This window comes from Aythya marila (genome assembly GCF_965140915.1).
Source record: "Aythya marila genome assembly, chromosome: 17".
Classification (NCBI taxonomy): domain Eukaryota; kingdom Metazoa; phylum Chordata; class Aves; order Anseriformes; family Anatidae; genus Aythya; species Aythya marila.
The window spans coordinates 8,701,114-8,719,111 of record NC_139058.1 but is presented as its reverse complement, the minus strand read 5'-3'; the positions used below and the strand labels follow the sequence as shown (position 1 = coordinate 8,719,111).

The window sequence follows — 17,998 nt, the reverse complement described above, 5'->3', positions numbered from 1 at the left end:
GCAGCTTCTAGCAGATCTTTGTCAGCTGATAATCCGTTTAGCAGCTAAAAGCAAGCATGTTTAGCTGACAGGATCTGGGAATACATCTTGAAGGTTTGTGTGCGTTAACAATCTCCTGGGCTTTGTAGGAGATGTTTTTGCACTGGCTAATTTGGGTCACTTTTGATCAGCCAGTGTCTTTGGCACGCTGCCACAATGCCTCTTATGAATTTACTCTCTTAGCTGCACCTCTCTTTTGTCCAATCTCCTACATCCTTCTGTCTCTTAATAATGTCAGTCCTGGTGTGTCCTCATCGGGAAGGACTGAACTGCCTTCTAATGAAATTACAAAGCAGATGAATCAAGCCCAATGAGGCACGTAGGAGTTTACTATTGTGTAGGTCTATGGCCTCCTTGCTCAGCACCACATGCAGGTAAGGGAACTTCACAACTTCAAACTTATTGGACACATTTCAACTCCTAGAAGAGCTGAGAAGGGCTGCATCGCACCCTTAGGAGTTAAATATCCCCCTTAGTTTTCCCAACTTATTCCATTTGTTTTGCTTCCTAGTCCCATTTACATTATTCTTTAGAAATAAGAATGCAAAAATGAGTTCTATAGTGCAAATTAATATTCTGGAAAACAGCTTTTCCTGCTATGATTTCTGATGTTTTCCTTACCTTTTTTCCCCATCTAGGCTTCCTGTTTGGTTTGAGTGTGCAGGTAAAATACAAATCCACTTAGTACATAACTACACATCGTAGAAATGATGTATGACAAATTATTATAACACCACTAAGGACAAAACTCTAATCATACTTTTCCTCTGGGTTTCCAAACTGTTTTCCAAGCAGAAAACAGAGAGGAGCTGTACTATATCCTTTAGAGAACAAGGACACTGAATAAACTGTTTCTTAGCAACAAACAAACGAATAGCTCAAGTTCCCAGTCTGCCTCACAAAGGCGCAACCAGTATTTAGGAACCGAGAAAATAATGGAAGCAGGAAGACTCACCTCCCCCTTTTTTACAGTCATGGACTGCCGACGAGGAGTGATCTCTTCATTGATGCTGGAGAGGAAGTTCTGCGAGATCCGCAGGGCATCCTGCAGGAGTGGATGATCAGGGTGGCTCACTGGAGTGTGCTTGAGCAAATCCTGCCACCAGGAACACAAGCAAAGAATAGAACCATGAGTACCACTGGAAAGCCGAAGGGTCTGAAGGTCTCTAACTAGAGCCATGGGACAAGATGCTCCATGACTTCTTACACATTAGAATAAGGCTGTATGTATGGAGGAAGAAGAGAAGTGATGCTCTGCACTTTGTAACACCAATGGATGGGTACCATCCCTGGGCTCTTCCCCCTCAGTGTAAAGTGAAGAGGCTCTTGTGCAGCATAAGAGCTTAATTTTTGCACTCCTGCAGCTCTATGGAAAATTTAAAGGGACAAAAAAAAAAAAATAAAAAAAGGGATGGCAAGTTTGAAAACTACCCTTCAGATACTTACATGCAGTACAAGTGTGCTGCGAGTCACTCGATCCACAGGTTTGTATAGCAGAGCTGTGAAAAAAAAAGCAATGTAAACATAAAAAAAAGAGGTACCTAAACATAGCCCCTACAGAGCAACTTGTCCAATGCCACTGAACGTACAGGCACAGGTTTATTAACCAACGAGCTACTAGAAACCCTTCTCTAAGGTTAATGTGCTACACAGCCAATTAAACACACATCAACACAGAGGAAATAAACATGCTCCACGGGAAACAAATGCCCACTTGTGAGCACACCCTGTCAGACAGTGGATGAGCACACAAGGCAGTACCGAACAACTGCACACAGCATGGCACACTTTGAACAATTCCCTGGCAACCTGCCTGGTCCCACAGGTCAGAATCAGGCCTCGCCAAGGAGGTCCCTGAAAGGTTGGCAGTGCCTCCCTCCTTTTGGAGTTCAGCACGACACTGTTGAGTGCTTCCAAACCCTAATAATAGGCCAAAAAAAGGAAGGGGATTGGCTTTTACATTAGTCAGTATGGAAGCTTCATATAATGTTGCTTATTTACTTTGCGCATGTATAAAGACAAGCACAATGAAAGCTGACCTTGACCAGGCTCTCTTGAGATGGCAAAAAACATAACAATTACTTGTAGGCTGATGTTTGTGCTATCACTGTGTAGGAGTCATTTTCTTAAGAACACAGCAGTCCTTTGGTTAGCTTGGTTTTGCCCAAAGGGACTCATCAGGTTTTACGCTGGGCAGAGATTTGCCCATGCATGCATGCAGTTTACTATGCACAAGCTCTACTACTTAGCAAAAGGGAACCGATTTCCTAGGTAAAGCCAGCAGAGATTCCATAATCTTCCAGCATTTAAAAAGAAGAAGTAAGAGTGGAGGTTTGGCAACAGCCCCCACACAGTCCTGACAAACCAGTCTCCTCTGCATGGATCACTCACTTTCCAAGGAATTTTTCGTCGTCTGATCTTTAGATTCCTTTGTGCTTCTAGCCTTTAGATTCTAAAAGAAAAAGAAAACCCACGTAGCAGGCAGTCAATCACCTTGAAATATCACATGGGAATGTAAGAGTCTATCTGCTCCTCCAAAGAAGGACCTAAGCGTGAATGGAGGACAGCCCTCTCACATTTCAACTCAGTGAAGGAAAAACATACTTTCCTTCTTGATAACTTCACCCTTGCCATGTCACAGGCACCCACGCATCTCAAATATTAATCAGGTTTCTTAGGAGTGTATGTCAATAGAGATGCAACAAAGCAGAGAACCACCTACAGCAACAGAGGGATGGTGGAATTTTTAATCACCTGTAAGAGAAAGGCATGTCCTTTGGATGGATGCAGCCATTGTCACAGCATGCATATGCCACCAATAAATAAAGTACAGGACTGGGATTTAGCACCCCTTTGTTATACTTCCTTATATGTGCTCTGAGCTGTGCAACCTTGGCCAAGTCATTGTCTTTCGTGGCCATAAAGGAACGATATCTGTGACGCTTCTTTTTGCACATGGACTATGAAGCTGCACGTATTCATGTGCTCAGTGCTCTGAAATCCTCAGCAGGACGCTAACACAAATACAAAAGTATCATTACCATCGTTCTAAATGCAGCAGGTACTGGCATAATTTCAGCATTAGCCTTCAGAAAACAGAAGAACTGAGGGATCACATTTGCCCAGAGCCCAGCACCCTGCTGCCCTAATCTCCACTCTATCCTCTAGGTGTTACCGTAACACTATCCATACATAGTGCTATTAATAAGTGGGAAACTCCACGGAATGCATTTTAGTACTGAAAGAAAAGTTAAGCACAGGGGAAGCTACTCTACTAATGAGCTGACACCACTGGAGCACAGAAGTGATAGGGCAAAGGACCAGAACCTGGTGGAAACCCTCAGTAAAGAAGAGAATAGAAGGCACTTGCGCTCTGATGAGTAGTACAGCAGATCCCAACAGGCAAGCCTTGCTTCCTTTGTTTCACAGAGGGACTGTTTCATTTTATCTGTTTATTATCAAAATCTAAAGGGACATGCAACATTGAACGTACTCATTAGCTTTTTCAGAGCAATAAGCACTCCCAGTATTATTCAGCTCTGATTATTTATTTGCTTGTTTTTAAGGACACGGATATGAAGTTCACATTCTCTTGGCAACTGAGTTCTTCAAGATATAATTACTGCAGTGCAAACAGTCAATGAGACCATGCACTGCCAGCAAAGCCGGTGGCCTGGGAAGCCTGAAAAAGCCTTCAAAATGCTTCGACACAAAGTACTCCTCTTAAAGACAGGAAATCAGAGCAGCCGGTAAATAATCTAGATTATGCTTGACACACTTGCCATTTTAAATTGAGTTTTCCTGTGCTACTCTCATCCTCTCCAAGGCAGTGAAGTCTGCAATTCCACAGATAGCCATAACACAAGCCATTAAGGATGGCTTTTTACATCACAGTCAGCATCATCATTAACAAGAGAGATATTTGAGAAGCTTAAAAACAGCTTTCCCTGCTAGAAATGCATGCAGGTGGCACAGAGCTGGGAATTTCAAAGTAATACCAGTTGTTATGACAATATTCCTTGGGCAGAAACAGCACATAAAGGCTGTCCATAGGATAACCTATATTAGGACAAAGTACAAATTGCTGTAAGAACACAAGCTGAAGCTAGGGGAGTTCATAACTCCTTCAGAAGTCAAGGTGGCAAAGATACTTGGAGAATAGACAGGAGTGACATTGCAGGGTACTAGTCAGATTCAGATGTCTCGTGTGTCTGAATACCATGATATTACCTCAGAGATTTCAGCAAACTGAGCATTGGCTTGGCAGCATTTCTCTGCTGTCTCCATAGCAACTTCATAGTTATCCACAAAGGCCCGGTACACTCCCAGCTGGCTAGCCTGCAGGAAGCAAAACAAAATAAAATAAAATAAACGCTGGGGAAGAAGACAGTTTGGGATGGCCAGCCTTGGCATCTAATGATCAGGTCATGTTCCTTCACAACAAAGAATTGCAGGGAATGCTGATCAGGCCCAGAAAGACAGCTCTGACCTGTGAGCTTTGCTTAACCAAGGCAGATGTCCCATGCATCCATCTCCATCTACCCTGAACAAGTTCACTTACTGGGCTGTGAGGATGACACACCCTTATTACTGCCATCTATTTTTCCCTTCTGAACTGCCAGATTAGTATCTATTAATCTTTTTGCTCATTGATGCAACTGGAACTGCTGGCTGTTTGCCACAAAACATGAATCAGACAGGAATGATTCAGCCCAACAGCACAAATGTGACCACAGTAAGCTACTTGTTGGCTTTTGTACGCATGCTGGTCACACTAAAACAAACCCAGATATTAACCTATATCTGCATCAGTAAACGTTGTAAAGGGCAGCAGAGTGCTGAAAATACAGAAGAGAGCCAGAGCATGATCTGTTTGAAAGGCAGTGACTGCAGCACTTAGGTGACAGAGAATGACAGTTCAAGCAGAAGGAATACACCATTGGTCTGGCTGAAGACACAGCAGGCCTCAGCATCTAGTAATAAACAAACCACTGTCATCACTGAGCCCTAGCACTAATTCTGTTTGCTGACTTCTTTTTATTAATTGCAGCGATATTCATGCCAGAGAACATAAGATCCAGCTCAGGAAACCCCTGGGTAGTTTCCAAGCTTGTCTGAATTGCAGAACAGCTTTTACGCTGCAGAGCTCCACAGGCTGTGCTGTGAACACCTCAGCAGCTTGAATGTGCTTGCAGAAGTGTGGTCAGTTCTGAGCCAACAGGTGGAGTGCTGAAAAAAAGGCTTCTTTTTAATGAAGTTGTGTTTTTGTTTTTCCAAAAAAAGCTTACACTTATGATTTCTGCACCTTCCCTGCCACCTCTGCCCCACAGAGGCACCAGGCAGAGCAGTAGGTGCTCTTTTCCTCTCCTCCTCTGTCATAACCATTGTGTTTCCCATTCTCTAGAAGCTTTGTGCAAGAAATGATGGAAGAGAAAAAGGCACTCCCCAAAGAACATTCCCTGCACAGATTTCTTTAGCTAATGGAGGCTACAGAAGTGAGCTATTTTCTATGGCGCATTTTACTAAAAGATTAGGAACCAGCCTCAACCCTCACACAAAATAACATTGTTATGGCTGAGGCTGGAGGAAACTGTGCTCACTTATGCCAGGGGTGATCTGGCCCCTGGAAGTGTGGAGATAATTAAATCTGTAGCTGCCACTGGGGCACAATTCCCTGAAGATGCTGTCAGAATTATCGTTCATATGCAGGGTTTATGACGTTTAGATTTGGATGATGCCAGCTAACTTGGCAGAACTTTGGAGTTTCTCCATTACTGTGTGGCTCTTCCATTTCCTACTACTCCTTAACAATCTTCCTAAGATTTCATTTTCCTTCTCTACACTTGCTGTCATTAAAATATCTATTCAATTAAAATCTGATCATCCAATCAAAGCAATGATGCTCACACTAGACATTAATGCTGGTTTAAGTTTTCCCTTTTTTGATTAAGAAGAAGGCAATGAAAACTAAATAAGCTTTGGTAAAAATAACTGGCTTTTGGTTAAAAAAAAAATCCATTCCTGAAAACTATTAGTGATAATATTTGCTAAATATTTTTTTATTTCTAAAAAAAAAGTTCTGAAGTGTTTCCTTTTAGTTATAAAATTTTACAAAATATTCCTCAAACACAAGAAACATATTTCACTCCCACATGCCTGATGGCTTTTGTTGTTTTTATTTTTTTTCCTCCCTCTCTTTTCCTTAGTTTCAACAGAGAAACTTGCCCAGTGCCAAGACCTGAGGCAATGGGCACAAACTGAAACACAAAAGGTTCTGTATGAACATCAGGAAGCACTTCTTTACTGTGCAGGTGACAGAGCACTGGCACAGGTTGCCCAGAGAGGTCATACAGCCTCCCTCCTTGCAGATCTTCTAAGGTCACCTGAACATGGTCCTGGGCAACCTGCTCTAGGCAGCCCTGCTTGAGCAGGGAAGTGGGAACAGATGAGCTCCAGAGGTCCCTTCCAACCTCAACCATTCTGTGAAAGAGGTGGAACAACAATCACTAACATTGCAAATCTATTGTACTTTTTACCAGACCGCATGAAATTCTAGTATTCCTTGCATGCACCATCTATAACTTTAGTCTACGGTGCTTTGCTTTGCAAGATATTAATGCCCCCAGATATCACAGAATAACAGCAAGGATTCTAGTGCTTATCATTAGATTGCATGACATGACCACAACTAGACAGTCTACTCCCGAAGATTTGATGTACAACCTGTATAGATGTCTTCTTATACCTGATATTCTTGCAATTTCTCTCATCTAGCTGCTTCTCACTGCCTGCCAAAAATGACTAAGTTTATCTCATCCAGCTAGGGGTTCATGATTCCCACTGATACTGTACCAAACCATCAGAAACTGAAATTGCTGAAAGCTTCCTGCACTAGGGCGATTTGTTTCTTTGCTTCCGATACTAACCCAACAAAATCATCGGGTTACATATGCACAAGAATCAAGGGAACACAAAAATACAGTGCTATAGAAGGGCCTGTGATCACCGTCAGCAAGAAGCGGTCTTAAACAAAGGCCTAAAAAGCTGCACAGTGAGTCAAAGCTTGCTTGACAGCCAGCAGTGGTAAAGAATATATTCAGCTCTTCTTCGATTAACGCTATGTTCATTATTGCACTACACTTTCAATGCAGTGAGAGGTTTCCACTTTCAGCAACCTTCTATACCTTTGCTTCAGCAACCAGCAGCAGGTGGCTTTGTCTTCTTAAACCAGTTGCTCAAATTTCAAATTGCATATGCAGAGCTACTCACCAAGGCACCAACTCAATCCCTGCTGGCTAAAACATGCTGCCAGTGAAAAGTATGCTCCTGTATTTTCATCAAGATGCTGGTGTGCATAGGAAACATCATCTTCCTGGCCTTCCTCCCCCGCTCCATAGGCAATGGCGTTGGTACTGGGCTACACAGCTGCTAACAATTGAGTGACCTTGGTAAAGTGTACTCCCCATCCAATAAACCCCTCACTGGAATGTAACTCCTACCCTGAGAATCAGAAGCACCTCAGGAATGCAGAGATTCCTTTCTTTTCTAAAAGGCAAAAAACAGCCCCTTTAATCCTTTGCTCTCTGCACATGCTAGGGGAAAGGCTGAAGGGGCCAAAGGAATTTCCTAGAACATAAACAATTTTTCATCTGACTCAGAAACTCAGCATTTTTCATTCAGCCACAGGAATATAGTTGATATGACTTTGTCCTGTTCTGCACTTAGAGAATTTTGTTGTAGTTGTTTGAAGGAGTCTTAGTAGCAGGTTGAATGGATCAGCAGAGCAGCAAGGGGAATCTCAAGAAGTGGGGTGGTAGAAATGCAAAGCTGAAGGTGACAACCATAAAAACAGAGAAATTCAGTACAAGATGGAGGAAAGCACCATAGAGAGAATGAAGTATGTGCGAGGGAGCTCAGCAACAAGGAGAAACACTTATCTTTCAGTGTTAAAAAGTAGGGATTTTTAAACACTGCCATTGTCCCATCTTCCTCTAAATGGCTTGATGACACTGCGGACACCCTGGAGATTCAACATTTCTCTAAAACTGTATTCGTATTAGTAGCACAGCTTGTTGGAGCCTTTAATTAACAGCAATGAAAGAGCCACTTTAGCTGTAGGCCTTTCACTGCAGTGAGGCAAAGCTATAAGCCTGTCATCTACTCCAGCTATGGGCTTTCATCCCTGTAGTCTATGCAAAGTCACTAGAAGGAATTAGAGCAGCACCTGTTAGATGAATAAGAGATAAGAGAAGCTTTGGCGATGGCAGCTAACTCACCAGCTTTTGGAAGAGGTCTCCTACGTGTTGCTGGTGACTCCACTGCTGCACTCGGGGAAAGAGCCCATCATAGAATTCTTTGTGGATCTCATAGAGCTCAGGCACTTTGAAGAATATTGTCTCAATCTGCTGACTAGTCAGCACAGGCTGAGATGTGGTGGCAGCTGCTTTCAAAGGCTTCATAGGCTGAAATGAGGAATGAAGGAAATCATTACCATACAAACCAAGCACATCCACCCTTACCACATTACAACACATCCTTCCAAAGAGCTGTCCTGTTAATAAGTGATATTTGCATTCATATAACTCCTGAAAGCTTGACATTAACAAACCCTCTCATGGTGATCAGCCACCCCTGGTATATGGATTTCCCCAGGATGTTTGAAGGTGATTAAAATCCCTTTGCACTCAGTTTCCTCAATCTCTGTTCAGCTGTAGAACACTGTGTCTAATAGTTAGCACTGAATACTGGAAGACGGGGCCCCTGTACACTAGCACACTAATAACTCCCTGGTTGTGCCATATTCAATCCTCTCCTTAAGCTTCTCTTTCTTTACTGGAGAAGAAGGGTAACAGGAACCTTTTACACTGAGCAACCAATAAGCCAAGGTACCTGAAGTTCTGGGAAACTCTAGAAAGAAGCAGCAGTGAAAAGGCAAGTACCAGTGTTTGAAATGGTGTCTGCCACCAGTGCTTACCAGCAGCAGAGCCTCCAGGTGGCTCAGGTAGGTTTCCTCACTGGCCAGGATTCCTGACAGGACCCATTTTCTCATCTCCAGGCCTTTCTCCAGATCTGGCTCACTCTACAAAGAAGTTGTTAAAAGGGAAAAAAAAAATAGGAAAAAAAAAAATGAGGATGGGGAGAAGGTATAATTCAGTTGACCACAGCATACTCAGTTATTTGATTTACTTAACAGACTAATGAAAAACAACCAAAAGAAAACACCTGTGCTAATTGTCTAGTTTCTAGAAATATACATCAATAAAAACATCAAGGAAATTTTTTTATTTACCAGAAACTGATGCCACTTAGATTGTTTATAGGTGTTAGCTTTAGTCATCCAAATTTGGTGCCTCAGCTAGTTGCCTGGGATTCTTCACATAATTTAAAACTTAAAATTTCAAAACTCAAAATTTATCTTTGTAAACAAATTTTAGGGTCCCTTGGTTCTGTGCAGTTCACTCCCTCCTCCCCTGAGAGTTGTCTATGATCGTATTCCAAAGCCATGTGTTTCTCTATGCAGACAGGATCACCTCCCCTGTATCTACACAGATGCGCATGAATATAGAGCAGTTACAGGCTGACACTGCTGTTAAGATGGCTGTTCTTTCTCCCACTCTCTACTATTCACCAAGTTATTTTTCAGTGCCAGCATGTATAATGTCTATTTTTAGTTAGAAGATGGAATAATCAGCAGTGCTTGGAATGCACATGCTGATTTTCTTATCAGGATTCCACGAAGCTGTTCTTAACCAAAACAATTGAAGAAGGAGAGAGAAGAAATAAATATGTGCATGAGCAAATGTACACACCAAAGGAAGATTATTACTTCTCTTAACACTCAATGTTAATCTCTTCTTTCACATTTCAACTATCCTTCTCCAAACCGCTACCTGAAAAATGTTTAACCTGATAAAATGAAATTGAGTATTTCCACAAACTCTGAAAATAAATTGGCCAAACAGTGAAGGTTATAAATAACAAGAACATATTCCCCCTGACACTTCTACAGAACATTATTTCAATTTCTTGTTATTTCTGCCATTCATAGAAATGGCTTTTTACAATTTTTGCACCATTATTATGTTGTTAAATATCTCCAAGAGTAGAGTCAGTAGTTAGATCTGCAAAAGTAAATACTTTTCAAGGGTTTTGGGTAGGTTGTTTGGGGCGCCGTCCTACTCCTGTTAATATCCAGAGGAATCTTTGGCTATTGATTTTAGCAGCAGGGGGATTAGGAAACATAACAGCTTGTTCCACTCTACTGGCTGAACATAAAGCCCTTCTATAGCTGATTTTAAAAATCTCCATTTAATTTAGGGTCCTATGCTTTGAACTCTGCAAATGTATAGATGAGGTTCACTATGGAGAGAAGGTACCGTGGCTCTAGGTAAGCTTACAGCAGCCATCACACTGAATGTGACTTTGAGCCCACGCACCACACTAAGAACGAAACATATCCTCACGCTCCCAGATATTTTTGGATTCAATCTCATCAGTAACAACCCTGACTTTCAAACGCTTTCGTTAGATTTCACAAGCTATTTTCTAGGCTAAAAGACTTCGCAGCAGCTCCTTTATAAAAATTTTGTGAGGTGCCAAATAACACCAACACCTCCTAAGTGAAAGTGGCAGACAGAAGCTGTTCTAAGGAAATGAATAAGATTTACATGTATGTCAGGTGCTACATGGAAAGAAGAACTTGTCTTTGCATCCTGCCTTTCAGAGAGGTTCAGTAAGAGCCACAGCGCCTTTTAAAATCTTGAAAGGGCATCTCAAAGGAGCTACGAATTTGTAATTCAGCAGGCAAATTCAGAAGATTTAAGAAAAACACCAGTGACAAGCTACACGGTAAAAGGAACACTGCAACAGATTCTGTGCATTATGGAGCGCTTGTTACAGCTCAGTCAGAAATCTGCAACAATATTTTGACCATTCCTTTTCATTTCTATAACCATACTGCCTGGATGTCCACCCCCAGGCTGGGCATGGTGCACACAGGTAATCAAGAAAGACAGCACCAAGACGTCTAACAATTTCTTCCATTTAATGGGGCAAGCACTCAGCTGTCTCTGTGGAACTCCCAGGAGCTCTGATGCAAGAAAAACTCAAATCTCTTGGCTTCCAAAGATTTCTTACAACATTTACAAAAGAAAAATGCAGCTTCACAAAGAAGCATTGAAAAAAACAAACAGTGCTCCAAAGTCCCCACTGCTGCGGATGAGGTAAGCGGTCAATATTGACACAGCACTATGATTACGTCTAGCAGGTTCTCTTGGAGGAGGTGAGGGTTTAAAAACCAGCTGGGTATGTTTGTAACATCTGTAAAGAGCAGCACATGATGACGAGTCGTTTAAATGATTCAAACTTCCCCATCGCAACTGTGACACAACAGTTTTCATTATAGTACTGAGAACAGCTTTCCTCTTCACAAATAAAAGCTTTAATTTATAAGCCAGTTCTTGCTGGGCATCGTCAGCTGACAGAGACAGCATTTTCTGTCTGAATGTTAATTTCCTCTCTTAAAGAGATTTGCTTTCAGGGAGACAAACATCTCCCAGGACACACTACAGACCTTCCTTCCTGGCCATTACCACAAGGTCACATTGAGAAGTCCACAGTGTTGTCCTAATCCTTTTTATAGGAGCATTTTCCAAGTGCAATGCTTGCAAAACTGTAGCCTCAGCGCCAGCCAGCCAGAGCAGGGCCTGGCTGCTTTAAGATATAGGGCAGCAGTTGCTGAAGAAACCCTCTGGGGAGTTTTTTCAACAATCACAGAGCACACTGCAAGATTTCCAAAGCAATACCTCCAATTTACATATGGATTCCTCAATGTGGAAAGATGATCTCCTGCTGCTCCTGCTGCGTCAGGGATCAATATGCTACCATGCTGCTGCTGTCTCCATTGTGCTGCCACGCTGCATCTCCTCCTGAGAACCAGTGCCCTGACATGGGTTTCCTGCTGAGGAAGGCCTTTTCTGACAATGTCATCTGGGGCTGCGCTAGGCAGCAGTTCTTGCTGCTAGACGAACTCCTGGAGACCAGTGCCTGTTCTTCCTCAGCCTCAGGGTGCTTTTTAAGTCATGCTTGTTATGAAACTCACTCCAGGACTGAGAAATTCACTGGGAGCTGGTGCCAAAACCAGGAATATGAGAAACAAATTTATTATACGATATTACAACATTTCTCACTTACAGAATTGGGAACAGGCTCACCTGCACACCCAAAACAAGTCATTAGCAGGCAAAGATACTGTGATACTGTCCTTCCACTCTCCCCTTAAAGCACACAAAAACATGATACAGCCAGTGCCAAGGGTATTTTCTGCTTTGGCCATATTTGACAAAAAAAGGGAACAAAGAACAACCCCGCAACCACAAAGCCCCACTGACTGCTCCATTCTGCACTCCAGGCATTTGAAAGAGGGAACATCCTGGGCCTAGGAACCAAGCTCCCCAGACACACACGGTGTCAGGGAGACCTGCCAAAGCTGGACACTCTCTTCCCTTACCCTGGCAGGAAGGAAGCAGTATGAAATCTTTGAGCTGTTTGTGGCAAGGAGAGGAGCTGCTACCATATCCACCGCACCACATTAGTTAGGGGAAAATACACCTATTAACCTGCTGGGATGTTCCCAGCAGGATGTGGGAGAAGCCCACATTGGCAAACTCCAACCGCTCAGCAGGGAACGCCAGGTGGTCAGCAGTCCATCCATCCCAAGCTTCCTACCTGGCTTGGTCAGCGTGTTCTGCACCTGTACAAGTCTGACTAGTATTTCATGTTCCGACTCTGTCCCTACCTCTTTGACGCAAGCATCTGTTTCTAGCCTTTCCTCATTGACCTTCCATCTTTTGACTGCCTCTCTACCCACATGTTTATGTTTATTAGGAATAAATCTGTCTTACAAGACTACCTTGGGGCAGCAAACAGCATTCCTGTCTGTGTGCCATGGCAGCTGTGAGGACCTAACAACCAGCTGGTTCTGAAAAAGAAAGCTAGACATCAGTGCTTTGCTCCCACCCCTCACGAATTACATTTAAAAAGGTAAAAAGAGAGGTAAAATAAAAGGAAGGCGGAATACAGTAATAAAGGAAATTGCATGGATATCCCATGCCTACAGTGTTATGCTGTTTTGTTCTCAACTGGGTGGTGCTTCTTAGTATTCCAAGGATTTAAAAACCAGAAGACTTAGTCACAGTCATAAATGCAATCTTGCAACCTGAATCAAGGCCAGTCAGAGTGGATAGAAGCACTGAAGATATTAGAAAGTGTGCATATACTGGCCTCAAGCCATGGCTGTTATGAACATGTTTACAGCTTGTCAACCTAAGTACTTTTGTTTACTAACCAGGTTGGCATTGCATGTTGAATTCAATTACTGTGAGCCTGCGATTCACCAGCTCCAAGGATTAGACAATGTCAGCTCTTCCCAAGTCTGTTTAAAGAACTCAGGGCTTTCTGGCTGTTGTTTAAAATAACAGCAAGAATTGTTTTATTGCAAATGTTAGAAAAACACAGATTAAGAATCTCAAAACCACAATGTGTAAGATTTTGCAAAGTGGTTGCTGCTGGAACAGCTCTGTAAAGAGAAGCAGTGTTTCAAAGTGGGCGTATAAAAGGCACTTTAACTCTCAGACCTTCTTTTGGTACAGTGTGTTCATATGCTGAGCAATGAATGTGTTCAAAGGAGAGGTTTCCTGTAAGGACAGCTCAGAATCTCATAGAGAACACGACAGACTATGAAAGAGAAAAAAATATTTTAATTTTTAAAGTGTAAATATCTTTGAAAGCTTCCACTAAACAGCTGGAGGTGTCTCATTGTCTAGGTGATATTAAACAGGGCAAATTCTGCAACCGAGCCATATCATGCTCTGTGCAGGGAGGGGAAGGAGCAGGGAGAGGAGCCAACATTATTTATAACATCAGTACTGGTGTGCCAACTCTCCTCAGGAAGGGCTGTACATCCAGGCAGAAACCTTAAGCAGCACAGAGTTGGAGAAGAAAAAGGAAAAGTTGCATCTGTTGGGGGCGGTGAGAAAAAAATAGCAGTAAATAAAGAAAAAAATAAATACAAGCAAATACAGAGAGGAAGAAAAGAGAAGGATTCGGAAATGCTGGAGATGGGAGGAGAAGCCAGCAGCAGCAGTAGTAAGCAGAGCTGTGAGAGAAGTAATCCCATTTATTGATTTAGCTTCAGAGGTCAACTTTTCTCCCCAGGTCTGTCAGGACCCAACCCCAGTAGGATAAGCAGTGCATATCCCTCCTGTTTTGCAAGGAAAATAGTCAGATGATGATGAGTTTGACTGCTTTGCTCCAGACTTGTCCCCATAGGAAGCTTACACAGACCCTTAGGCAGTCATGCCAGATTTCATTCCTCTCCGTGCTCTGCGGAGCCTCAGTTCCCTTCCAGCCTGCTAGACCCAAGCATTAAACAACAGAGCAGATGACAACAAAAGGTACACCCTACAGATTTATTTATTTTTTAATTAAAGCAGCACTTAACATCTCAAAGCATTCAGAGGAGTGGCATTTTATTTTTGTTGGAGCACTTAAAATCCTGACAAAAAAAAGAAGTCATCATCAAGGTGCCAAAGTCATCATCAAGGTGCCAAGGACATTCTTATTGGTTAAAAGCCACACAACAGATTTCTAGACATGTCCAAGACAGGCACACAAAGAACACTAAAAAGGTTCCTTCCATGAGCAAATGGATAGAAGGAATGGTGCTTACTAGGAGGCAACAAGCCAGAGATGGCAGAGTCCTGGGTTATGTTTAAGGGAGCCAGTAGGGCAGCATTGCCTGCAAGTTTAAATAATGCTTTGAGTTCCCCCACAGTCACAGCTTTGAAAGACAGCTAGAGACAGCTAGAAGACTGGAGACTTTGGTGTCACTAGAAAGGCAAGGAAGGAGAAGGCAAGTCACTGACTGCCTGACTGAACCGATGACTGTAAGCAGGTGGAATTTAGAACTACCAAGCGCTGTTATCCTGGAGCTAAAATGCAGATTCCCCGCCCTGGGACGAAGCTAGGAGAAGAGTCCACAACCTGTTGTGCTGCAGTCCTGCTTCCCAGATGGCTGCCAGGCAGTGGGAACAGGAGAATCTAGGCTGAGGACTGGCAATAACTGCCAGTGCTGTGCCAACCAGTGGACTGCACAGCAGAAAAGGGAAAAAAAAAATATCTACCTGGAAATCTCTAAGTATTGGCCAACTTCCCTTCCAAATAGAATATAAAGTAGGAATTAGTTGCTCAGAGGTGATGTATACAAAAATTGGAGAGATCCATTCTGGGAAGAAAAAAATCATCTCAATCTCTAGATTAATCTCTCTCATTTCCTGGTGGTGTGGGTGGGGGTACGGAACCAGCCTTTCCACAGGCTGTCCTGCTCCCATCTCCACAGAGCCCAACACCCTCGACCCACACATCTCTGGGCCTGGCTTTGTTAGCAAGCAGATCTTGAAAGGCTTTCTCATCTTGACCCTTCCCATCACTCTAATCTCTCCCCACATGAGTAATAGCGACAGGACTATCATGACTGGAGCTTCCCATTCCCTCTAAATGTCTTTAGCCTCAAAGCAACAAGCCACTCACTCCAAAGCTCTTGGCAGTAATTCTCCTCTAGTGAAGGGTGTCAGTCACTAACACTGCCAGCTGTCCCAATGCTTTCCCCTGCCCCTGGAACAAGCTCTCCCTCTATCCTCTAACTCTATCCAAGGATCTTCTCTACTTTTTCCCCTAACTATATGAGGAGGGCAGAAAGATTCTTGTTCTTTCTGCTCTAAGGGATGGAATTAATACTACCTATTACAAACACTGTCTGGCACCTCCTGAAGCTACCAGTTCTGTCTTATTTGGCAAACGTTCAGGTTGACGTTTTCCAAAACAGTTTCCAGAATTTTGGGGAATTTCAATAACAACAGTTCAACTGTTACAAAAAGCAAGGTTCAGGAAAACTAAATAACTTCTCAAGTTTGATAAACAAACAACTTACCCTTATACATTAATGGAACCTATTTCTCCCTTTTCCTCTTGTCTCTGTAGGCTTGCTTCAGAGCAACAGTTTGGCAGAAGCATTGGCTTTATGCCAGGACATGCTTCAGCAGCTCAGCATGAGATTCTGGAAGAGCCAGAAGAGGGGGTACAGCCTAGATTGCTCAATGCAAACATTTGTTAAGGCCTCCTTACCACAAAAACGATGAGTTGGGATGTTAAGATACACATTAAAAACGCCCAGGCTGTTTATGTCCTCTCCAGATCAAAGAGGAAACAGGCTGGTGCACCTCTTTCCACCTTCCCCGGATAGCAGATGTTTGTATGACAGAAACAAAGCAGGTAGAATATAAATACATAAGAAGTGGCTGAAATCCTACAGTTTGGAGGCAGACCAGCCACTGTCTTGTAGTCTGCTTAGATGGTACAGGTGAGAGGGGAATTGGAAAACAGATCCCAAATGATAGAGATTTAGAAGAACACAAACCTTCTGGAAATCAACTTGTGGCCCTCACTTCCTGGAACACACAACATGAGGTGGTGGGAGCTGGTCACCCCACACACTTAGGGAACGTGAAGTCCCTCTGAAAGCACTCCAGGAGGTATCTTCTCATTCTCTTTTGGAACAAGACACTGCTTTTGTCACTCTGCACCTTCTCTATGCTGGTGAGGTAGCCCAAATGTAGATCAGCTTGACACACTATCCAACCAAATTCTATAGCTGCTACCAAAAGACGAAGGGATTTAGTCAAAGACTTGGCAAAAATTGCAAGGCCCAGAGCAAGCCCACAAAATATGTCAAAACAAAATGCCTTTAATGTTCAGCTATCAATGAGCCAATCTCCAAAAGCAAGGCTGGTCTCATGGATAAGGCAGATTAACATCACCAGAATGCTGTTGTGTCTGGTAATGATAAATGAATTGGTCAGAATCACCTTTTTTCCTTTTTTTTTTTTTTTTTGGCATGCTTTCCATGTCCTGGGTGCCTGACTGGAGTGCTGTTAACTCTTGGTTGCAAGTAATACTAAAGGGACTTCCCTTGAATGTAAAGAATGCATTCAAAATCAGAACCTGGTTTTGTAGAACATCAGGCATCTCGCATTAAGCGCCCAAAATTAGCAGATGCTTTTCCTATAATCTCTCTACCTTCATTACCTGTGGTTAGTGAACATACTATCCTCTTATCTCACAGGAACATTGCAAGGATAATTAAGACCTGTGTAGCATTCTAATAGCATTTGGAATTAATAGTCATGTCCAAAGGAAATGAGTATTTCTGTACTCAGAGCAGAGTGAGAAGTGTCCTGTAGGTAAGTTGTACATGTAGCACTAGAGATAAAACATTGAATCCAGTGAGTATCATTCACTACGTACACTAAACAATACAGAAAGCCCACACAAAAAAAATATGACAACCGTATAATTGAAAATTATCATAAAGACTCAAGACTATAGGCAGAAGGCAGGGCTGGATAATCAGTCATTTCTTAACTTGTGAATGACTTTACAATGTTAATATTTTGACAGTGGTATATATAGCACAAGTGTCATGTTGCTGCATACAGTAACTTTTCATTTCTAGACTCTGGTCACAAATATAATTAAAATTTTCTTAAAGTAATTGCAGGCACATAAAACAGAAGTAAGAGGATAGAAATAGCAACCACATGTAAAGAAATATGTTTTCTGCTAATCAGGTGTAGTGGGGGGAAAAAAAAAAAAAAAAAAAAAAAAAAAAGACCTGCATCCTGGAATTTGAGGCTTCTGTTCCAACATATTTTTTGTGCTTGGCTCAGCACACTGTGTTTGACACTTAATTTTGTTACTGATGTCTTTTCCACTACAGTTGAAAACAGTAGAACAAAACTTGTCTAACAACTTGTGATAACAAAGTTTAACTTGTTTAGGAAATAATATAGCCATACATAGGCTCATCCCTTCCTATTTGTTGTAGACCCTCCTTCATGAGTGG

General features: G+C 42.4%; 1 protein-coding gene across 2 annotated transcripts in view; it reads right to left on the bottom strand.

The window, feature by feature from the left end:
- The window catches only part of BCR (BCR activator of RhoGEF and GTPase), a 103,684-nt gene that overhangs the window by 35,981 nt on the left and 49,705 nt on the right, over window positions 1-17,998 (bottom strand). For both annotated transcript variants that reach the window (XM_082774179.1, XM_082774178.1), the window contains exons 4-9: window positions 9,014-9,118; window positions 8,316-8,501; window positions 4,270-4,377; window positions 2,431-2,491; window positions 1,486-1,538; window positions 995-1,135 (exon numbers count right to left, since the gene is read on the bottom strand). In XM_082774179.1, the coding sequence (XP_082630305.1) occupies window positions 995-1,135; window positions 1,486-1,538; window positions 2,431-2,491; window positions 4,270-4,377; window positions 8,316-8,501; window positions 9,014-9,118 (654 nt within the window). The remainder of the gene's footprint in view (window positions 1-994; window positions 1,136-1,485; window positions 1,539-2,430; window positions 2,492-4,269; window positions 4,378-8,315; window positions 8,502-9,013; window positions 9,119-17,998) is intronic.